Below are 24,757 nucleotides of genomic sequence, written 5' to 3'. Positions count from 1 at the left end.
CAATGACAGAGGAGGCCAACACATCAATGTCACAAATTCTTAAGACTCATTTTTTGCAATCTTTAGCCAGAAATGGACAGTCCATGTTAATTCATATGTTCCCAGAGTTACAGATAGAGGTTTTTAATTCATAGGATTCATTCTACAATGATATCAAGAAATGACAGAAGGCATTAGATGCTGCAAAGACAATGAACCCTGACAAAATTCTGGCAATAATATTGAAGACTCGTGCTCTAGAACTTACTGGTCCACTAGCCAAGCGGTCCCAATACAATTACAGCATTGGCATTTACTCAGGTTTTACCTGGAAAATTGCCCAAGTATGTCCTGTACACAAAAAAACAGGACAAACCCAACCTGGCGAATTACTGCCCCATCAGTCTCCTCTCGATCATCAGTAAAGTGACCGAAGGTGTCATCAACAGTGCTATCCAGCAGCACCTGCTCAGCGATAACCTGCTCAGTGACACCCAGTTTGGGCTCCATCAGGGCCACTGATCTCCTGACCTCATTACAGCTTTGGTTCAAACATGGACAAACTTTGTTCAAACAAAAATTTCCCTTTTTTTACCGCGTTCGGCATTTGGCAATCCTGGGTAGCAAGTAGACGTGGATCCAGACCTAGCACTGCTGTTGTCATACAATTTCAGAAAGTCACTTGACGAAGAAGCAATGTTCCAAAAGCTTGAGTTTTCAAATAAACTTGCTGGCCTATAACCTGGTGTCAAGTGACTTCTGACCTTGCCCCCCCCAGTCCCCCAGTCCAACAGCAGCATCTCCACATTATGTCATACAATTTGTGTTGGAAGCTGAATAACACAACGCAATGATGGGTTCGTTTCCATGGCTTCTGCTGGTACCCACGATAACGGCAGTATAAAATGAGGGTTGTACTTTTCACATAACTATCTGTACCTGACCTTACATAAATATCCCTCACCTTGATGAGAGTAAAATTCAAAGAAAACATTGTCAGGGAATGTTTTGTATGTCTGAAAAAAGACCACTTGGATCAGAAGTGCAGAACTTACTTGAAAGAAAATAAATATTAAAAATGAGGGCTTATGGTGTTTAACTCCGAACGAATGCAAACTTCTGGTCTGTGTATGTATGACCTGCTGGAAATTCAATCCTGGCAGTTTTGGGAATGGCCATAGGTGCAGTTTAAATACTATGTTCCTGGTGGGCCTCTGTGGGTCCTACTGGTTCCAGAATGTGCTTAGAGTTTGAAAGGGAGGATTGAGCGAATAATGGGGAAACTTCTTGTGTCCAAGAAATAGCCCGCTAAACTCAATGGGGAGACTAGAGACTGGCAGGACACGTGTTTCTGTGACTGGTTATCCTGCCAGAGTGGCAGTAGAATAAACACCACTGGCCAGCTCTGATTAGACTTCGTGAAATGAAAATAACGAGTTTCAAGAGACCATAAGACTATGAAAGGTGGGAGCAGATGCAAGTCATTTAGCTAATTCACTGAGATCTTGGCTAATCTGATAATCCTCAAGCCCACTTTCTTGCCTTTTTCCTTTAATCCTTGATATCCTTACTGTTTAAAAATCTGTCTGTTTCCACATTGAATATATTTAATGACCCAACTTCTACAAACCTGTTCTGTGCAGAATTCCTCAGTCACTTCCCTCTGAGAGAAGGCGTTCCTCCTCATCTCTGTCTTAAAGGTGTGATTCCTTTTGCTAAGATTATGCCCCGTCCTCCGAGAGGGAGGTCATTTCAAGATGGCAACAGAGTAGGACACTCCTGTCGGAGTTCCTCTGCTCCACCTGTTCTTTTTGCTTCTTTTTCTATTTCTTCCTCTTCTTTTTCTTCTTCTCTCCCCTCAGCACCAGGGCTGGCAGCGAGTCCAGAGCTGTGAGCCCTTGTGGCCCAGAACAGCGCAAGCAGCGAGCCTGACAGCAGGGCATGGACTGAGAGCCCAGGAGAAGGGCAGGGAAGAGCCCCGCAGCAGCACATGGGGATGCTGCCCTGGAGGGTCACACGGGCAGCGAACGTGAGCCAACAGCATGAAAGGTAACAGGCGGGAGATGGCAGCCCGAGGCAGCAACAGAGGGACCACGCACTACCTGGAAAAAGGAGGCAAGCGAGACCAGTTGCAACCGAAGAACAGGTGTGAGCTGACCGCGTGCAGGGTGAGCACGGGTCGAGTCGCAGACAAAATCTCAGAGAGACGGCAGCAGAAAGAGTGTGGGCTGGGCCAATATATGGAGAGACAGCAGAAAGAGTGTGGGCCGGGCCGAGACCTGGAGCGATAACAGAAAGAGTGTGGGCCGGGCTGAGACATGGAGAGGCAGAAGAAAGAGTGTGGGCCGGGCTGAGACCTGGAGTGATAACAGAAAGAGTGTGGGCCAGGCCGATACGTGGAGAGACAGCAGAAAGAGTGTGGGCTCGGACATGACCTGGAGAGATGGCAGCAAGGGAATTCCTAGCCCCAGAGTAGTGTGATGGGAGTCCTGAGTTCCTGGAGTGGAACAGCGAGGTGAAACGATGAAGGACAGTTGCTAGACTTGGGTGCCATGTGCTAAGCTGCTGTTGTTCGGAACTCTCTCCCAGACTGTAATTCAAATCCATTTCATTGTGTGAAAAGTACCTCATTTCTAACTCATTCTTGAACATTGTAAGTGATGCTTGTGTTTTTCTTTTCATGCTCTTTTGTATAGCAACACTTTTTTTTACTTTAAAGGATTTGTACCTAGGTACTTGAACCTAAGATGGTGCCATTAAAAGGCAGCCATTGTAAAAACTCTTTTACATGGGCCCATGGTGTTAGAGGCAAGGTGCTAACATGGATAGAAGATTGGCTTGTCTGGCAGAAAGCAGAGAGCGGGGATAAAAGGAAACTTTCTCAGGATGACAGCCGGTGACAAGTGGTGCTCCACAAGGGTCAGTGCTGGGGCCACAACTTTTCACTTTGCACATTAATGATCTAGATGAAGGAACTCTGAGCATTATGGCTAAGTTTGCAGATGATACAAAGACAGACGGAGGGACAGGTAATATTGAAGAGGTGGGGAGGCTGCAGAAGGGTTTGGATAGGTTAAGAGAGTGGGTAAAGAAGTGGCAGATGTAGTACAACATGGGAAAGTGTGAAGTCATGCGCTTTGGTAAGAAGAATAAAAGCATGGACTATTTTCTAAAAGGGGAGAAAATTCATAAGTCTGAAGTGCAAAGGGACGTAGGAGTTCTAGTCCAGGATTCTCTCAAGGTGAACTTGCAGGTTCAGTCAGTAGTCTGGAAGGCAAATGCAATGTTGGCATTTGTTGTGAGAGGACTTGAATATAAAAACAGGGATGTGCTCCTGAAGCTTTATAAGGCTCTGGTCAGACCACATTTGGAGTATTGGGTGAAGTTTTGGGTCCCATTTCTCAGGAAGGATGTACTGGCCCTGGACTGGATTCAGAGGAGGTTCACAAGGATAAAGATAGGAATGAAAAGCTTAACATATGAGGAAAGTTTGAGGGCACAACAGACATGTGGAGACTGTTTAAGGAGCAGTTGTTGTGAGTGATGCATAAATTTGTTCCTCTGAGACAGGTAAGAAGGGGTAAGATTAAGGAGCCTTGGATGACGGGAACAGAGGTGCTTCTCGTCAAAAAGAAAAAGGCAGCTTACGTGAGGTGGAGGAAGCAAGGGTCTAGCACAGCTTTAGAGGATTACAGGCTTGCTCGGAAGGAGCTCAAAAGTGGACTGAGGAGGGCCAGGAGAGGGCATGAAAAAGGCTTGGCAGGAAGGATTAGGGAGAACCCGAAGGCATTTTACTCATACGTGAGGAATAAGAGAATGATCAGGGACAAGGTAGGGCCGATCTGGGATAGCGTAGGGAATTTGTGTGTGGAACCTGAGCAGATGGGGGAAGCCCTGAATAAGTTTTTTGCTTCGGTTTTCACTAAGGAAAGGGACCTTGTTGTGAATGAGAACTTTGAGGAGCAGGGAAACAGGCTTGAACAAATCGAGGTTGAGGAAGTTGATGAGCTGGAAATTTTGGCAAACATTAAGATTGATAAGTCCCCAGGGCCAGACCAGATTTATCCTAGGTTGCTCCGGGAAGCGAGAAAGGAGGTTGCTAAGCAGCTGGCGAAGATCTTTACTTCCTCACTCTCCACGTGAGTCGTACCAGAAGATCGGAGGGAGGCAAATGTTGTTCTTCTTTTCAAGAAAGGGAATAGGGAAATCCCTGGAAATTACAGACCAGTCAGTCTTACGTCTGTGGTCAGCAAGGTTTTGGAAAGAACTCTGAGGGATAGGATTTATGACTATTTGGAAAAACATAGCATGATTAAAGGGAATCAGCATGGCTTTGTGAGGGGCAGGTCATGCCTTACAAATCTTATTGAGTTCTTTGAGGAGGTCACGAGACAGGTTGATGAGGGTCGAGCAGTGGATGTGATGTACATGGACTTCAGCAAGGCATTTGATAAGGTTCCCCACTGCAGGCTCATTCATAAAGTCAGGAGGTATGGGATACAGGGTGATTTGGCTGTCTGGATTCAGAATTGGTTGGCTGACAGGAGGCAGAGAGTGGTTGTAGATGGTAAGTATTCTGCCTGGAGGTCAGTGCTGAGTGGTGTCCCGCAGGGCTCTGTTCTTGGGCCTCTGCTCTTTGTAGTTTTTATAAATGACTTGGATAAGGAGGTTGAGGGGTGGGTCAGTATGTTTGTTGATGACACCAAGTTTGGAGGAGCCGAAGATAGTATCAAGGGCTATTGCAGGCTTCGGTGAGACATTGACGGAATGCAGAGCTGGGCTGAGAAATGGCAGATGGAGTTCAACCTGGATAAATGCGAAGTGATGCATTTTGGAAGGTCGAACTTAAATGCTGAATATAGGATTAAAGGCAGGATTCTCGGCAGTGTGGAGGAACAGCAGGATCTTGGTGTTCAAGTGCATGGTGTTAAGGCTTTCATTAACAGGGGGATTGAGTTTAAGAGCCGTGAGGTTTTGCTGCAGCTGTACAAAACTCTGGTGAGACGACACTTGGAATATTGTGTCCAATTCTGGTCGCCCTATTATAGGAAAGATGTGGAGGCTTTCGAGAGGGTGCAAAGGAGGTTTACCAGGGTGCTGCTTGGACTGGAGGGCTTGTCTTATGAGGAGAGGTTGACTGAGCTCGGACTTTTCTCTCTGGAGAGAAGGAGGAAGAGAGGTGACCTGATCGAGGTGTACAAGGTAATGAGAGGCATGGATAGAGTCAAAAGCCAGAGACTTTTCCCCAGGGCAGGATTGACTGCCACGAGGGGTCATAGTTTTAAGGTGTTAGGAGGAAGGTATAGAGGAGATGTCAGAGGGAGGTTCTGCACCCAGGGAGTTGTGAGCGCATGGAATAGTTTACCAGTGGTAGTCGTGGAAGCGGAGTCATTAGTGACATTTAAGCGACTGCTGAACATGCACATGGACAGCAGTGAATTGAGAGAAATGTAGGTTAGGTTATTTTATTTTTGGATTAGGATTATTCCACTGCACAACATCGTGGGCTGAAGGGCCTGTACTGCACTGTACTTTTCTATGTTCTATGTTCTAGAGAGTAACACAGTGGCAGAGTCTTGCTGCTGATTGTCCTGTGCAGAACTGGAACAAACAAAGTGTAGTCAGTGAAGTCAAACCTTGCGCGAAGCTTGGCAATGGGTTGGTGGGGAGCAGGAATGATCATGTAATTTTCAAACAGGAATGTTGTGAAGCTAAACATTGTGGTGCATGTTAGAGCTCAGTGTTCAAAATCGGGAGAAGTATAATTTTTTTTATGCCATGAGAAGTCTCAGATAAAGCGGGATTTTGTGCATGATCATAGCTATGACATGCTATTTAGCTGTATGGATACTTTCACGAGCATTTATCTTGCTGGCCATCCAAGGTACTGCCCAATTTCTTTGGCAAAGGAGTGGAAATCCCCATCATGACTGCCAACTGTCTTTGCTGCAGGTCCTCCAGCTCTTATCTCCTGGCATTCAATCACAGCAATCAATTAGGGCATTTACAAAAGAGCTTTGTATGGGTGACAGGGATACAGTGTAGAGTCAGGGCTCTGAAATTAGATGAACGCTGGGCTTCTGTTCCAGATTCAAAAACCTGACCTTTGACTCCATTATAGTCAATTACATTATAGTCCATAATACCAATTCCCCCTTACACAAAAAAGAGAAAATACTGTGAATTCTGGAAGATCAGAAAACAAAACAGGAAGTGTTGGAAAAACTCAATAGGATTAGTAACATATGTGATGCCTGAAACAGAATTAGCATTTCAAGCCAAATTTGACCCTTCTATTCACTTATTTTTCTGTCCAGATCTGGTGTTAATATTTTGTTTGTTCTCTAATATTTGTAATGTGACAAAGCTGTTAAATAGCAGTATTAATAAACTAGGATTGTAAGTATGAAATCAGGAGTGAGGAATTTAGCAGAAATTGCGTTTTGAAAGAATGGTACTACTCCACAGTAACGGGAACAAATTGTACTCGCTTTCAAATAAATTAACACAAAAGCCCAAAGAAACAATAAAAATCAGCATGTCACTCTGAATTCAGAATTATTCCTGGCACTGTGATACAATTGTAGCCCGAGTCTCAATTTCCTGTTATATATTTATTGATTAACTGGAAGACATGTGATCTGCCTCTTGAAAGATTGCCATGAACAGCTACCATTTGAATGAGTGGATGCATTGAATAGGTCAGTTCATTTCATTTGGTTTAAAATGTAATCTAATGCAAGATATGAGGACAAGATTGGTTTTGCTAAAAATGAAATGTTACACCATTTAATTACTTGGTCTAATGCCGTCACTGTCTATTTCAGTCATTCATAAAATCCATGTGCCACCACAACCTTGTCCTTTGTACTGTTTGAAGGAAATTACAGCCCAGATAGTTGGTCTCTTCTCAATAAAACTTTGTCTTCATTTCAGTTTCGCGAATAATATGCTCCTTGAAAAGATACTTTTCTCAAAACTTTTCATCTTGCACTCATCAGGACACTTCACAATTACTACCTAAGGGAAAGGAAAGCAACTGCCCAGTCTTTCCTCTGGTCAGACAGTTATTACTCCAGCGTAAAATGGGAATTGTACCTGGAGAGAAATTGAATTTTTGAATGAGCAAGTGCTCTATGCCTGGAGCCCTCCGAAAGTGTCCATTTAAATTAGAGACTTTGAATGGTTCTGACGACCTTAAGTAAAATCATTATTCAGGAAAAGCTACACTGTTAACTATTAAATTGGCAACACACATCCCCAACTACACCTCTCCCAGACCCGAACACATGACCTCCCCAGGATGACATCCTCCAATTATCAAGCCCCACACCCTCACCGCAGGCAGGCTGTGCTATACACGGGCAATACATTCCCACCACCAGACCCAATATCCCCAAACTATGGAACTGATTTCTCCCACTCACCCCAATATATCCTAAATGTGCAAAACTTGCTTTACCACCTTGCATCCTATCAAGTTGGCATTCACTGACTGGCATCTTACTTCATGAATATCCAGCATCCTAACCCCACAACTCTACCACCTTCCCAGCTGGTATCCTACAAAACTGCCACCCCACCCCCTTTCCATCTGCCATCCTGTCCCTTAAGACCATAAGACGTAGGAGTGGAAGTAAGGCTATTCGGCCTATCAAGTCCACTCCACCATTTAAATCATGGCTGATGGGCATTTCAACTCCACTTCCCTGCACTCCCCCCGTAGCCCTTGATTCCTTTTGAGATCAAGAATTTGTCGATCTCTGCCTTGAAGGCATCCAACGTCCTGGCCTCCACGGCACTCTGCGGCAATGAATTCCACAAGCCCACCACTCTCTGGCTGATGAAATGTTGTCTCATTTCAGTTTTAAATTTACCCCCTCTAATTTTAAGGCTGTGCCCACAGGTCCTAGTCTCCCCGCCTAACGGAAACAACTTCCTAGCGTCCACCCCTTCTAATCCATACATTATCTTGTAAAAACCATACATTACCTTGCACACCAACTATCTCGCAGCTGGTATTATTTCCAGCTGGCACTTTCCTTACCTAACACCCTGTCTTCCCTATCCATCTGGCACGCTATCCTATGCTTCCAGCACCTGATCATCACATTTACCTTACATACCAGCAGTTCAATCGCAGCTGTGAATGTGGCTGTCTGGGCCTTTGAATATGAAACGTGCAGCTGACTGCTGTGGAGATTAATTCTGTTCTGCAGAATTCTTTCCAAAGGTAGCTCTGAGATTTGACTCACTAGCCTGTATTTCCCTAGATTATTTCTAGCAGTCCCCTTGAATAAGGGTACTACATGAGCTGTCCGTCAGCCCTCTGGCACGTCTCTGTGGATCAGAGAACATTTGAAAATTAATGACTCCCGAGAATCTACTCCGACTGTTCTTGGTCACTTCAGTAAGCATCAGCCATGTCGTATGTAACTGGTTAGACATTGACTAAACCAGGTACGGGTGACACAATATCCTCTACGTAAGTATCATGAGTGAGTTGAGCTAGTGCGACAATCTGGCACCACTCATAATCAGAGATAGTAGGAACTGCCAATGCGAGAGAATCTGAGATAACACAGTGTGAAGCTGGATGAATACAGTAGGCCAAGCAGCATCAGAGGAACAAGAAATTTTGATATTTCGGGTTGAGACCTTTCTTCAGAAATAGGGGAGGGGAAGGGGATTCTGAAATAAATAGGGAGACGGGGGGAGGCGAATAGAAGATGGATAAAGGAGAAGATAGGGTAAGAGGAGACAGACAGGTCAAGGAGGGGTTAGAGCCAGTGACAGTGAGTGTAGGTGGGGAGATCGGGAGGGGATAGGTCAGTCGAGGGAGGATGGACAGGTCAAGGAGGCGGGATGAGGTTAGTGGGGAGGAATTGGGGGTGGGGCTTGAGGTGGGAGGAACGGTTAGGGAGGTGGGGATTAGCTGGGCTGGTTTTGGGATGTGGCCGGGGGAGGGGAGATTTTGAAGCTTGTGAAATCCACATTGATACCATTGGGCTGTAGGGCTCCCAAGTGAAATACGAGTTGCTGTTCCTGCAACCTTCGAGTGGCATCGTTGTGGCACTGCAGGAGGCCCAGGATGGACATGTCGTCTGAGGAATGGGAGGGGGAGTGGAAATGGTTCGCGACTGGGACGTGCAGTTGTTTGTTGTGAACCAAGCGTAGTTAGGTGTTCTGCAAAGCGAACCCCAAGCCTCCGCTTGCTTCCCCAATGTAGAGGAAGCCACAACGGGTTCAGCTGATGCAATATACCACATTGGCAGATGTCCAGGTGAACATCTGCTTGATGTGGAAAGTCATCTTGGGGCCTGGGATGTGGGTGAGGGAGGAGGTGTGGGGGCAAGTGTAGCACTTCCTGCGGCTGCAGGGGAAAGTGCCGGGTGTGGTGGGGTTGGAGGGCAGTGTGGAGAATAAATGCATCACTTTACGGTTGGCTAGATGTAGTGAATGATGTGACATCAATGCTGGGCATTTTATGATTTACATAAAGAACTTTAATGAAAGGCTGAAGGGAAGGATGTTAAATTGCCTGTAGACACACAGATAAGTGGAAAAGTAAGTTGTGAAGAGGAGATGAGGAGGCTAGAAAGATAGGTTAAGAAAGAGGGCAAATATATGACAAATGGAGTTTGTGGGAAAATCTGAACTTGACCATTTAATCATTTGAGAGGAAGAATAAAAAAGAATTGTATAACATTAATGGTGAGAGATTGCAAAGCACTGAAATGCAGATCAATCTGAATGTACTGATGCCTGAATCATAGAAGGTTGTATGGTGGTACAACAAATAACCACGTAAGTGAATTGAATGTTATTTATTATTACAAGGGGATTTGAGTATAGAAGTTGGTTGGTTATGTTTCAGTGGTGCAAGCATTGACAACATTTTTTGCAGCGTAGAGCGGCGGGAACCGGGCGGACGTGAGATCAGGGTAGAGAGGCAGTCGGGAAAGTAAGTGAGTGCCATTTATGTAGGTGTGTTCTCGGCCCCTGGTCCTACATGGTAGGGCCTCCCTCCCACCCTCCTCCTCTAACCTAATTAAGAGTCCACAGGCTCACAGCAAAAAACAAGAGTTGAGGGAAGTGCCTGGTGAGTAAAGTGCGAGTCTTTGGCTCAGGGGTTTTCGGAGAAGAGGCTCAGTGAGGAGATTACGCCACTGTTGAAGAGGTGAAGACATGACTGCCAAGCTGATTCAGTGTGCTGCGTGCATGATGTGGGAGGTCGGGGACACTGATGATGTTTCTGGCTCCTATAGCTGTGGAAAGTATGTACACATTCAGCTTCTGAAGGAGGTTGTTGCAGCCCTGAAGAAAGAACTAGATGACCTCAGACTCATCCGAGAGAACGAGAATTTTCTGGACAGGACCTTCAGCGAGGTCCTTACACCCAAGATACTTGAAGAGAGAAGGGGAATGTCGATGATGAAGGAAGACATGAATGAAGTACAAGAAACCCCAGGGGAAGCACCTATTGTAAACAGGCGGATTGTCGTGGAAACTGTCGAGACAGACGACACTGTCAGTCCGAGAGATGGACAGGTCTGCGAGTCAAAAATTGGTGTAGAGGCAGAGCCGAGGAGTCAGACATCACAGAGAGCTGTGGTAATAGGGGACTCCATAGTGAGAAGGACTGACAGGGGTTTCTGCAGCAACAGGTGAGGTTTGAGGATGGTGTGTTACCTTCCTGGTGCCAGGATCCAGGACGTCACTGATAGGGTGCAGGGAATGCTCCAGGACGAAGGTGAAGAGCCAGGGGTGGTGCATGTCGGCACTAATGACGTCGGGAAGAAAAGGAGAGGCATTCTACAGTGGGTCTTCAGAGAACTCAGAAGAAGGCTGAAAAGCAGAACTTCCAGGGTGGTTATCTCTGGTTTGCTTCCAGTTCCTCAGGCTGGAGAGGGCAGGAACAGAGAGGTAATGGACTTGAATGTGTGGCTGAGGGACTGGTGCCAGAAGCAAGGATTTAAATTCTTGGATCACTGGGGTATGTTTTAGGGTAAGGATAAATTGTACAGGAGGAACGGTTTGCATCTTAATAGGTGGGGGACCAGCTTTCTGGCAGGCAGGTTTGCCACTGCAACACAGGTGTGCTTAAACTAAGGGTGGGAGGGGCCAAACTGGAAATTTAAGAATCAAGTTAAAGGGAAAGTGAGAATAAGAGAAGTTAAGCAAGACAACAGAATCAACAGAGCAGAAAACTCAAGAAGGGATTGTACAGTATGGCCAAGTGTAATAGGGATTGATAGGAAGGGTGAGGGGGCGAAACAAATTAAAAATATTATATATGAATGCACGAAGCATAAGAAATAAGGTGGATGAGCTTGAGGCTCAGTTGGAAGTTGGCAAGTATGATGTTGTGGGGATAACTGAGATGTGGCTTCAAGTGGACAGGGCCTGAGAAATGAATATTCAAGGCTTTATGTGCTATCGAAAGGACAGACCGGTGGGCAGAGGGGGTGGGGTGGCCCTGTTGGTGAGGAATGATATTCAGTCCCTTGCGAGGGTGACATAGAATCAGGAGATGTAGAGTCAGTATGGATAGAGCTGAGAAATTCTAAGCGTAGAAAGACCCTAATGGGAGTAATCTAGAGGCTCCCAAACAGTAGTCAGGATGTAGGGTGCAGGTTGAATCAAGAGTTGAAATTGGCCTGTCGCAAAGGTATCTCTACAGTTGTTCTGGGAGATTTCAACATGCGGGTCGACTGGGAGAATCAGGATGGTACTGGACCCCAAGAAAGGGAGTTTGTGGAGTGCCTCCGAGATGGATTCTTGGAACAGCTGGTACTGGAGCCTACCAGGGAGGAGGCAATTCAGGATCTGGTGTTGTGCAATGATTTGATTTGATCAGGGACCTCAAAGTAAAGGAGCCGTTAGGAGGTAGTGACCATAATATGATAAGTTTTAATCTGCAGTTTGAGAGGGAGAAGGGAGAATCGGAAGTGTCAGTATTGCAGTTGAATAAAGGGAACTATGGAGCTATGAGGGAGGAGTTGGCCAAAGTTCAATGGTACAATACCCTATCAGGGATGGCAGTGGAACAACAATGGCAGGTATTTCTGGATATAATGCAGAAGGTGCAGGATCAGTTCATTCCAAAGAGGAAGAAAGATCCTAAGGGGAGGCAGGGGCGGCCGTGGCTGACGAGGGAAGTTAAGGACTGTATAAAACTAAAAGAGAAGAAGTATAACATAGCAAAGATGAATGGGAAGCCGGAGGACTGGGAAGCTTTTAAAGAGCAACAGCGGGTAACTAAAAAGGCAATACACAGAGAAAAAATGAGCTATGAAGGAAAGCTGGCCAAAAATATAAAGGAGGGTAGTAAAAACTTTTTTTAGGTATGTGAAAAGAAAAAAAAGGTTAAGACTAAAATTGGGCCCTTGAAGTCGGAAACGGGTGAATTTATTATGGGTGATCAAGGAAATGGCAGAAGAGTTGAATAGGTACTTTGGATCTGTCTTCACTAGAGAAGACACAAGCAATCTCCCAGATGCAATAGTGGCTGAAGGACCTACGGTAATGGACAAACTGAAGGGAATTTATATTAGGCAGGAAATGGTGTTGGATAGACTTTTAAGTCTGAAGGCCGATAAGTCCCGAGACCTGATGGTCTGCATCCCAGGGTACTTAAGGAGGTGGGTCTAGAAATTGTGGATGCATTGGTAATTATTTTCCAAGCTTCTATATATTTAGGATCAGTTCCTGCGGATTGGAGGGTGGCAAATGTTGTCCCACTTTTCAAGAAAGGAGGGAGAGAGAAAACAGGAAATTATAGACCAGTTAGCCTGACGTCAGTGGTGGGAAAGATGCTGGAGTCAATTATAAAAGATGAAATTATGACTCATTTGGATAGCAGTAACAGGATAGGTCAGAGTCAGCATGGATTTACGAAGGGGAAATCGTGCTTGACTAATCTTCTGGAATTTTTTGAGGAGGTATCTATGAAGATGGATAGGGAAGAACCAGTGGATGTAGTGTACCTGGACTTTCAGAAAGCCTTTGATAAAGTCCCGCATAGGAGATTGGTGAGCAAAATTAGGGGACATGGTATTGGGGGAAAAATACTGAGTTGGATTAAAAATTGGCTGGCTGACAGGAAGCAAAGAGTAGTGATAAACGGGTCCCTTTCGGAATGGCAGGCAGTGATCAGTGGGGTACCACAAGGTTCGGTGCTGGGACCGCAGCTGTTTGCGATATATATTAATGATATAGACAAAGGCATTAAAAATAATATTAGCAAATTTGCTGATGACACAAAGTTGGGTGGCAGTGTGAAATGTGAGGAGGATGTTATGAGAATACAGGGTGACTTGGACAGGCTAGGTGAGTGGACGGATGCATGGAAGATGCAATTTAATGTGGATAAATGTGTGGTTATCCACTTTGGTGGCAAGAACAGGAGGGCAGATTACTATCTCAATGGAATCAAGTTAGGAAAAGGGGAAGTACAACAAGATATAGGTGTTCTTGTACATCAGTCAATGAAAGCGAGCATGCAGGTACAGCAGGCAGTGAAGAAAGCTAATAGCATGCTGGCCTTCATCACAAGAGGAATTGAGTATAGGAGCAAAGAGGTCCTTCTGCAGCTGTACAGGGCCCTGGTGAGACTGCACCTGGAGTATTGTGTGCAGTTTTGGTCTCCAAATTTGAGGAAGGACATTCTTGCTATTGAGGGAGTGCAACGTAGGTTCATGAGGTCAATTCCCAGAATGGCGGGACTATCATATGTTGAAAGATTGGAGCGACTGGGCTTGTATACACTTGAGGTTAGAAGGATGAGAGGGGATCTGATTGAGGCATATAAGATTATTAAGGGATTGGACACTCTGGAGGCAGGAAGCATGTTTCCGCTGATGGGTGAGTCCAGAACCAGAGGACACAGTTTAAAAATAAGGGGTAGGCCATTTAGAACAGAGTTGAGGAGAAACTTCTTCACCCAGAGAGTGGTGGATATATGGAATGCTCTGCCCCAGAAGGCAGTAGAGGCCAACTCTCTGGATACTTTCAAGAAAGAGATGGTGACAGCTCTTAAAGATAGTGGAATCAAGGGTTGTGGGGATAAGGCAGGAACAGGATACTGATTGTGGATGATCAGCCATGATCATAATGAATGGTGGTGCTGGCTCGAAGGGCCGAATGGCCTACTCCAGCATCTATTGTCTATTGTCTAAAATGTGTAGAGTATTGGTCTCATTTAAGAAGGCATGATAGAAGCAGTTCAGTTTAGTTAAATAATGTATGGAATGGGTAAGTTGAAGGAACAACATCTCATCTTCCATCTAGATAGCTTACAGTAATTAGGACTGAACACTAAGTTTAATAATTTCACAACATGATCTCCCTCCTCTAAGTTCATTACAGTAATCTCTTTCTTTCAACCTATTTTTCCTAATCAACCTGCTCAGAGATGTCATTACACAGCTCTGGAGTGGGTGGGATTTGAACCCAGGTTTTCTGGTGCAGGAATACTACCACAGCGCCACAAAGTCTGACTGGAAGGGAATGGCATTTATTGTTGAATACCAAAATAGATCCAGTACACGCGGCATACATTGGCTAATCTCGGCAGGACAGGTAGTTCTGCAGACTAATCCTTGGGTGTGCTTTTTTTCCTCTTCTTTTTCCTAGATCTGGAAATGATCTTCCACACAACTGAGCAACTTTTTCTTCCCATCACCAAATTATTGTAGTACATTGTTTTCATTTAGTAACCACCACCAGCAGATCACCCATGTTTCCAATTGAATAATTTATATGCAGAGCCCTGTTAAGGGCAATGCAAGCCAGCAAAGGTGAGGGAGATGTAGGGAGAGTGGGAAGAGGCTAAGTCAAATTGGAGTTGGACAGGGAGATAAAGCATTGTACCCAAGGGCGGCTTCCACCCCTCTCTAAAGGCACCAAATGTATCAGTGGGCACTGTGTGCTCCCTCCCCAACCAAGTCTGTTTATTTTGTACTCAGTCTGTTTTTATTATATCTAGAAGTGTTATCATACACAACTGAATGCGTTTTTTCTACATCACCAAATCCTTCTTTTTAACTACTGACTCACGTAGCCAATTATATATTTACATGCTTTTCTTTGCACTGAGTCTGCTTTATAAAGGGCTCAGGTGATGAGTTCCTGCTGAGCAGGCCATTGCCTGTTATTAAGGGAACCTTTACTCAGTGAGTTCCACAAGGAGATTAATTATTGATTTTGCATGGGCCTTATAAGGATTATCACAGTTACCTATCCCCAAACCCTGAAATCCTGCTTTGTATGGGCTGTACCCAGTACAGACAACTCACTTTCAACCATTTACAATTCACATTGGGAACCTACCTCGCATTATTTCTCTCTTGGCTTCACATCACCTATCTCTTTGTTTGCCTAACCCTTATCTCTTTCTCTCAATTTCTCTGGTCTCCATCTCCATGTACTTTATTCAATTCCCCACCCAACCCAGCCAAAACCCCACTCCACAATCAGCATGAGTACTACCTTTTCCCAGTTATTTTCAGTTCTGACAAAGGGTCACAGGGCTCAAAACATCAACCTTGCTTTGCTCTTGATAGACACTGCCAGATTTGCTGAGTTTCTCCGTCATTGTTGCTTCTGTTTCTAGAATGGGTGGGTTCCAAGCAAAGATTGGTCAGGCTAGACTTGAGGCAGCTGCAGCTTAGAAGAGTCAGAGGAGACTGAGGTGAAATATACAAGACCCTAGGAGGGCTTAACATTTTAGAAACTATGTTTCTTCTTGTGGAAGAGTTTTGACAGAGGGCCTGAGTCTTTGGGACTCACTTCATCAAAAAAGTAGTGGAAGCAGAAACTTTGAATATTTTCAAGTTACAGGTAAATAGATTCTTATTCAGCGCGGGAGTGAAATATTCCGGCAGATTAGTGAGAATGTGAAGTAATCAAATTAGTTGTAACGTAATTGAATAGCAGAGCAGGTTCAAAGAGCCTAGTAGACTACTCCCACCTCCAATTCCTATCTCCATATGTTTGTACATTTGTACGATAGCACTCATGCTGGAAGTAAAAGTGCAATGAAGACCAGCAATGTCAGGTGTTATTCTGTGGATTTCACACCTTTCACCATACCTGATTATGCAATTGGTGTGCTGATTCTGGGAGTGGTGCACGCTACTGCACAGGAACGGCTGGATTTAATAGCTACAGCAGTGGTCCCTGTCTACAAACTAGAAAGCCAGATATGGCCTTTTCTGGGAAACCTGAAGGAATGGAAAACCCATCAGACAGTGATGCTGGTACTGCAGCAGGCCCTGAACCAGAAGCACTGGTAGAGGCCTAGGGAAGAGGAGAATGGGATGACGTTGCCAGGGTCAGACAAAATGGACAGGGAAGACTCTCTTAGCAGGGTAAACTCTCCATGGAAGACAGGATGCCACCACCAACCTCACATCCAGAATCTGCAGGGATCCCTTCAGGATATACTCAAGGCATACAGCCAGTGTCAGATTTTAAGCATAAGCTAAGTAAGATACAATCTAGAGCCTCTAGTTATGAGGTGCCCCTACATATGAAAACAATAATTAAATTTCAAGCCATATATAATCAGTTAAAAAACAAAGTTGGTGGGAAGAATAATCTTTAAAACGGACATTATAGTTCTGATACGGCAAAGGTACACTTATATGGCTACACAATTTTATGAACAGTTCTACTTGTATCTTAAACATGATAAATAAGCTTTGATTTACTCTCAGCTTCCATTTAAGAAATGCAACACTCACATACTAAGGCTTCTGTATCTCACACTGTTAAAATGCATACAACAACACAGGTCAAAAACACATCAATGGTGCAAGAATAAATATAAAGGTGCTTTTTGGATTTTAAAGTGGTTTCCTATTTTAAAATAAATCTGATTTTCTCAAAACTAAAAAAGCATGAAGAGACTCCTTCACATTGGTAAATCTACATATTTTTCACTCGTAAACATCAAGGATTAAGTTAAAATAATTTGTTCCATGCTTACTTCTCTAGTTATTATAGATAGGCATGTTAAGAATGAGAGGAACGTTCAAATGTGGATGTCAGAAGGGAAAGAAGCAGCTGCTTGAAAGGCAGCCAAACAATTACTGAAAGTTGACAGTTATTTCACTGTAATAAAAGGAGGAATCTCATGCTCAAGAGAGTCAGACTGACCCACGGCAACCACAAACATCCATCTCTTTTACTGGGATAGGTGACAGAGATGTGAATGTGACTTCTATACTTGAGAATGATACAAAACCTGAAATCCCAGCTGAAGAAAGTAGATACACAAAGAACAAGGACGTTGGTCTCAGGATTGTCTTGATTTAGGATAAGGGCGCTATCAATTCCTTTTGCTGGATAGCATTGAGTTTTGTTGGCCAAACCTGCAATTAGAACAAAGAATGGTATGGCACAGGAACAGGCCCATCAAGCCTCTTGCACCACACATGCTGCTTTTCAAAACTAAAAACCTTTTGCCTCTAACACTGCCCATATCCCTCTATTCCCTACCTATTCACATGTCTGTCAAAACGCCTTCTAAACTTTGTTACTGCACCTGCTTTTACCACCTCCTCTGGCAGTATATTCCCGATATTTACCATTCTCTGCATAAAACACTTACCTCTAGCATCTCCTTTAAACTTTCTCCCTTTTATCTTAAACTTATGTCCCCTGGTCATTTCTACCCTGGGAAAAAGGCTCCAACTATGAATTCTATCCATGCATTTATAATTTTGTAAACCACTTTCATGTCACCTCTCAGTCTCTGACATTCAAGTGAAAACAAGCAATCAAATCTCTCCTCATAGCTAATGCCCTCCATACCAGGCAACATCTTCATAAACATCTTTTATGTATTCTCTCCAAAACCTCCATATCATTCTGGTAGTGTAGCAATCAGAACTGTGCACAATATTCCACATGTGGCTGAACTAAAATTCTACATAGCTACAACATGACTTGCCAATTTTTATACTCTGTGCACCAAATGATGAAGGCAAACATACCATAATGACTTCTTGAACAGAAATTCCATTTGTATTACCACTTTCAGGGAATTGTGGACCTTAATGCCTAGATCCCTCTGTATGTTAAAGATTCTAAGAGTTCTATCATTGATTGTCTGCTCCCTCCTGCATTTAACATTCCAAAATGCATCAGCTCACATTTGTCCAGATTAAACACCATCTGCTATTTCTCCACCCGAGTCTTCAGTCTATCTGTATCCTGCTGTATCCTCTGGCAATCCTCCCCACTGTTCAAAACTTCCCCAGACTTTGTGTTGTCCACAAACCTATATTTCAGACCACCTATATTCTGCTCCAAATCATTTTTATACATGAAATGAGTCCCAGCACTAGTTAGCGTGCAACACCACTGGTCACAGGTCTCCAGTCAGAAAAACACCCTTCCAATGCTATTCTCTGTCTTCTGATGTTGAGAATTTAACATGCTGCAGCAGGGACAGATATTGTCATTGTCCTCCAGGCAGCAGACGCCTGTTCTTCAACAGCCCCTACCAAAGTCCTACAATCCACCTGACGCTATCTACTCAATATCATTATGCACAACTATTGCTGTGCTATGCTGCATTGTGCTCATGGTTGAGAAAGATGTGAAAGTGATGAGGACATTGACTTGCTTTCAGACGATGACTGTAAGGTCCACTTTGCTCTTCCCGACCAACAACAAAAAATTGCATTGAAGAATGCCTTTCAAATTTGATGCTAAAGCTAATTTAATGTGCACACATTTATTGGTAGGTTGTACAGGATTTTTTGAATAATGATTCTTTAAAGAACTTATAATTATTCAGTTAGCTTTATAACTTCAAACAATTACTTCTCCCATTCTGTAGAATGATTATTCATGTTAGGTTTTAAGAAATGTTTCCTCTTTAAGAAGTAGTATAGCATCAGCTTCTATTTATAAGGCTTAATATAAAACTAAATACAGATTAATGTCAGGGAATTGTTCATTCAAAGTAACTTCATTCTTACTGTTCATTTTTTTTTCTAATCTGACGATTTCATTCACCATATGAGGCAAAACCTGTCAGATTCTGGAATTGAAATTTATCTCTTTTTTAACTTTTTCTCAAGCTCACAATATGAGCATTTGATGAAAAGGAACGGGTCAGCTCTATACAATATAGTCACTTCATCCTTTTTCTGCAAGGTCAGCATTTCTAGCACTTAATTGGCAAAATGACTCGTGACCCTCAGCTGTATGCAATTAAGAGCCATATCACTAAGTCTATCCCTGCTCTTTTCTCTGTAAATAAAGGAGTTTAAATGCTGCCTTTGTAAGATCATCATTGTTTGCCAATAATTCATTGCTGAGCTATGCGCCTTAATTGCACACAATTTACATTCCGTATAAAAAAATCAATAATATGGAACTGACTGCGCAAAAGCAAACTTTTACACAAACGTTTATTAGCCCTCTGGTCATACATTACCACCATCTCATTGGATTGTTCAGTTTATTCACTCTAGAAGCAATAAAACAGACAATACCACATATTAACTGATGATGATGTTTGTCATGTATGCCGTTGGCTCAAGCACAAAGCCTTTAGGAAATAATTTACTCTTAATGCTACCTTAATGACAAAGCTGGAATAAAAGGCAATGATAATAAATCAGAATTTTCCAAACAGGAAAAAATATGTTATTGCTAGTAAGGAGTAATGTATTTAATTTTCTCCTTTCTTTGTTTCACGTAGTCACCTAAACCTTATATTTTTAGGAGGGAGGAGATACCATCAGATATCTCAAGAATTAAGTCCACTTTATATCTTTCCTTCAGTTCTGTATGACAGCAAGCCAATGTAGCTTGGTTGCCATAGATACTGGGCCTAGACTGAGACCTACTATGAGCTGAATTCAAAATACTTATAGCTGAGAACAAAGACAGGATTGGGTTGACTACAGGGCAGACTTTCCATCTCAGAGCTATGTGGACAGAAAAAAAGTGAGATTTTAAAGAACGAATAGGCTCTGGCTAATGCAGTCTGCAGAAGGAAGAAAGCATTTGGTCCTTTGTGGAAAACTGCAGGAAGCTGCAGCAAAGAGGGATTTAGGCATTTTTCTGCATAAATAAGTGAAAAAAACACTAGCATCCAAGTTTAGCAGGTAATAAGGGAAGGCAAATAGATTGTTGGCCTTTATTCCAAAGGGGATAAAGTATAAATAATAGGAAGATTTTGATAAAACTATAGAAGGCATTGGCCAGGTCATAGCTGAAATACTGTGAACCTTATTTAAGGTAAGGTATACTGTAATTGGAGGCAGCCCAGAGAAATCTCACTAGGATTGATTCCAGATATGCACAGATTTTTAAGCATTGAGAGTATCAAAGGTTATGGCCAAAAAGCACGGAAGTGGAATTTGAATGTTATTAGTTCAGCCATGATCTCATTGAATGTCAGCACAGACTCAATGGGCCAAATGTCTTTCTTCTACTCCTATGTTTTATTATCTTATGTGACTACAAGGCAGAACGATGAGACGGACAATGTCAAGTTAAATTAATCCATTCTGTGACCATCTAGATGTTCTTCTTCAACAACAACAACAAAAACAAAGTTGCTGGAAAAGCTCAGCAGGTCTGGCAGCATCTGTGGAGGAGAAAACAGAGTTAACGTTTTGGGTCCAGTGACCCTTCCTCAGGACAGATGTTCTTCAATATTTGTACTGGTGAGGCTGGCACAATAAATTACTGCAGTGGGCATTGTTTTTATTTAGGAAAGTCGATTCTGGAACTCATGAAAAACTGGAGCAGAAGAATATGGATGGCCGTTTATCATAAGGACACAGTGAAACAGAAGAATGTGAATCATTGGAAGCTGGAAGTAACAGTGGACTATTCAGTATAAAGAATCCAATCCTGTGGAAAGTAAAGTGTGCATATTTTTATGGTGGTATAAGTCATATAAAGACATTGATAAGGTTTTTTTTATTTCTGTAGTTTTGTGTATTAGTTACCTATCAAGTAATGTTTGGTTGAGGTAGTTGTTAATTTGTTACAGTAGAAATCTTATATTGAAAGTTTGTTGGGGAGCTTCTTTAAATAGGTCACTGGGAGTTCACATCTTTTGGTTTGTTATCAGTCCTGACAGTGATCATAACATATGAGAAATTATTTATACAATGCATCTTATTTTTATCAAATCATGCTACTGCTATAGAAAAAAATTATGATCCAAAACTGAAAGTAGTGAGTAACTTTTCATAGACTCATAGAATCATTTGGTGCAGAGAGGCCTTTGGCCCATCAAATCTGCACAAACAAAGAACTACTCTAATTCAACGTGAGCCCATTCTTCCATCACTTGGTCCTTCACCTTGAATGTTATGACATTTCAAATTCTTATCCAAGTACTTTTTAAAAGTTATGATGTTTGCTCCTCTACTAAACTCCCACATAATGCATTCCAGATTCCCATCATCCTCTAGCTGAAAAAATCCTCAAACCCCCACTAAACATCCTGCTATTCGCCTTAAAATTATGTCTCCTCATTACTGACCCTTCAATAAGAGGAACCACGACCTTTGTCCACCTTACCAATGCTCCTCATAATTATATTCACCTCTATCTGATCCTTCATCAGTTTTGTCTGCCCTAAAGAAAACAATCCAAACTTATCCAGCCTCTTTTCTAACTAACATGCTTCATCCCAGGCAACATCTGCAGTTCCCATTATCTCTGATCCTTATGAATCTCCTTCACAGCTCTTCCATTGCAATCACATCCTTCCTATAGCATGGTGCCCAAAACTGCATACTGTACTCCAAAGTTTTGCATACTCCAACATAGCCTCCCTGCTCAAATCTATGCCATGACTGATAAAGTGTCATCTGCAAACTTACCTATCATTCTCTCTCTGACTCTACATATATCATAAATAATAAGGGACCCAGCACAGAACCCTATGGTATGCCACTGAACGCTGGCCTCCAACTTTGGACCTAACTTGCCAAATTACCTTGGATCTCACGTGCTATTACCTTCTTCATCAGTCTCCCCAGCGAAACCTTGTCAAATGCTTTTCTGAAATACATATAAACTACATCAACTGTACTACATTTACCTACACATCCGGTCACTCCACGCCCTCCACCCCCTGAAAAATTCAATCAAATTTGTTAGACATGGCTGCCCTCTGTCAAAGCCAAGATGACTACCATGATCAAACCTGACCTCTCCAAGCGCAGATAATAAAATGTGAGGCTGGATTAACACAGCAGGCCCAGCAGCATCTCAGGAGCACAAAAGCTGACGTTTCGGGCCTAGACCCTTCATGGATGGATCTTGGATTCTCCAGCATCTGCAGTTCCCATTATCACTCTCCAAGCGCAGATTAACTGCCTCCTTCATAATTTTCTTCAATAGTTTCCCTACCAGTGATGTGAGACACATTGGTTTCTGGTTTATTTCTACCGCCCTTTTTGAAAAGTGGAACCACATTAAATATCATCTAGGCCTCTGACACATCCTCTGTGGTCAGACAGGAATTAAACATTTGAGTTATAGCCCCTGTAATTTCCTCCCTCACCTCACGTAGCAGCCTGGGGTACAACACTCTGGACTGCGGGATCTGTCCACTTTTAAGCTGCCAAAACCTCCAAATATCTCCTGGCTAAGATAACAAGGGTAAAGCTGGATGAACACAGCAGGCTAAGCAGCATCTTAGGAGCAGGAAAGCTGATGTTTCGGGCCTAGACCTTTCATCAGAAAATCATCATTTTCTGATGAAGGGTCTAGGGCCGAAAGGTCAGCTTTTGTGCTCCTAAGATGCTGTTTGGCCTGCTGTGTTCATCCAGCTCTACCCTTGTTATCTCGGAATCTCCAGCATCCGCAGTTCCTATTATCTCAAACACCTCCTGGCTCCCTGTGTCAAACTGCTCAAGAACCTCATAGGCCCTTTACATTTTGAAGAGTAACCCTAACCAATGCTCCCCCAGGTTGCTGGTTGATGGACAATGAGTTAACAAGCAATACACCTGTTCTGACTATTTTCAATCTTTCTAAGTGAAGTATTCCACTACTCTGGGATTTTGTTCTGAGTAATGGGAATTTATCAAATGTATGGTTTTATTGCCATATCATATGAAATGAGTTTGCATTTAAACCATGACTTAATACAAAAACAAGATGCAGAGGTAAACAAATAAACAACTTGTTTGCAGTGAATGATAACATTTTAATGTAAACATGCATTGCTCTTGATAACAGGTGCCTTTATTTAAAGGCATTGGTTGACTCACCAAAGAAATTGTTGCTGATAACATAAAACTGCTCACAAGTAGTCTGGTCATAGTGAATTCTTAAGGCTTAGTGCCAGTCAAGGGGAAAATCTGCAAAAGCATGAAACAAGAAATGAGTGCATAGATTCACAATATAGAAATACCATTTCCCTCAAATGATTCTCACAGCCATTTTAGTCTACAAAAATCTTTCTTCAGTCAGAGAATCTTCATTACTCATAATTCCCTTTTCCTTTCCATGTTTATCTAGATTCCTGTTAAATGCATCTATAATGCTCAACTCAACTATTTGCTGGTGTAACAAGCTTCCCATTCTCACCACTTTCTCAGTTAATAGGGACTATTCTGAGTTTGTGATTTGTTTGTGAATAGTTGTATTGGTCTTGAAATGTTAACTCTCTATGTTTCTATCAACAGTTACTGCCAGACCTGCTAAGCACGTTCTGGTTTTTATTTCAGATCTCCAGTATCCGCAGTACTTTGCTGTTATCATGATTTCATGTTTTGGATTCAATCTTAAGGTCTCTTGATTTGTTCTGAGCAGGTCTCATGCTTCAGTCTGCAAAGTTTCCATTTGTGAGATAAGTCCACCGGGCTTAACTCCCACCTACTCAGGCTTGATTTTACAAGGTGCAACATTCCCCAACCACCTGTGTCACTTTAAAAAAACTTTCAAGAAATGTTAGCAAGGAGGAAGATTTCATTCTTCATAATTTTGTTACACAAAACACACAGAGGAAAGCCCACTTCCTTCCTTCACTCCTTCGTCTCGTTTCAGGATCAAGATTCCATAATGGGTAAATGATTTGTAAGATATCCCTCCATTTACTTTTCTAGGAATAAACACAACAGGATTTAAAAACCAAATGCAATCTCTGAGTGTTTGAGGGCGTGTGCTGTAATCGCACATAATGGGGACTTTAACATTTTCCGAAGTTTTTCAGCCTTCTGCCCCAAATCTCGCCATTCTGGCTGTCAAATTTCAGGTAACACAGTGCTATTTGCACTTTTCTTTTCCACAGCTGAGTGCAGTTTTGCCAAATGCATTTTTATTTGCCATAGCCCAATTACTAGTTCATCAATTTCAGCATCAGACTGTTGAGATATATGCAAATAAAGATGATCAAAGATTTAAGCGTGATATCAGTCAGCTGCAAGATGTGAATCAACAATAAAGGCTAAGTTGCTGAATGGCTCAATCAAGTTATCTCTTAGGTAACTAAGTAACACAACAATGAAGGAGTGAGCTTTGAATCTATCCCACTCCACGTTCCTGTGGCAGACTTTTTCATTTGCAGCATTTTGAGTGCAGTTCATAGCTCCTAGTCCACCACATGACCTTTGTCACACAATCCCCTGCTTTTCCTTAAAAAAAAATCATCATGACAGCTGGTTGTTGGGTGCAGCTGGATAGGTTCAACTTTGCTGAGACCTTCCAGTGTACACACCTCTTTCATTGTATATGAAGACCAGCTGAATGCCACTTCAGATACTGCAAGCAAAGAAAGGAC

General features: G+C 42.8%; 1 protein-coding gene across 3 annotated transcripts in view; it reads right to left on the bottom strand.

The window, feature by feature from the left end:
* Positions 1-24,757, bottom strand: part of calcr (calcitonin receptor) — a 288,663-nt gene that overhangs the window by 177,041 nt on the left and 86,865 nt on the right. For all 3 annotated transcript variants that reach the window (XM_059655195.1, XM_048523649.2, XM_048523658.2), the window contains exon 2: positions 23,247-23,336. In XM_059655195.1, coding sequence (XP_059511178.1) covers positions 23,247-23,297 — 51 coding nt within the window. In that variant the 5' untranslated portion in view covers positions 23,298-23,336. The remainder of the gene's footprint in view (positions 1-23,246; positions 23,337-24,757) is intronic.

The sequence above is a fragment of the Stegostoma tigrinum genome, chromosome 2 (genome assembly GCF_030684315.1).
Source record: "Stegostoma tigrinum isolate sSteTig4 chromosome 2, sSteTig4.hap1, whole genome shotgun sequence".
In the NCBI taxonomy this organism is placed as follows: domain Eukaryota; kingdom Metazoa; phylum Chordata; class Chondrichthyes; order Orectolobiformes; family Stegostomatidae; genus Stegostoma; species Stegostoma tigrinum.
The sequence above is the reverse complement of the archived record's forward strand: the minus strand, read 5'-3'. Positions and strand labels throughout refer to the sequence as shown.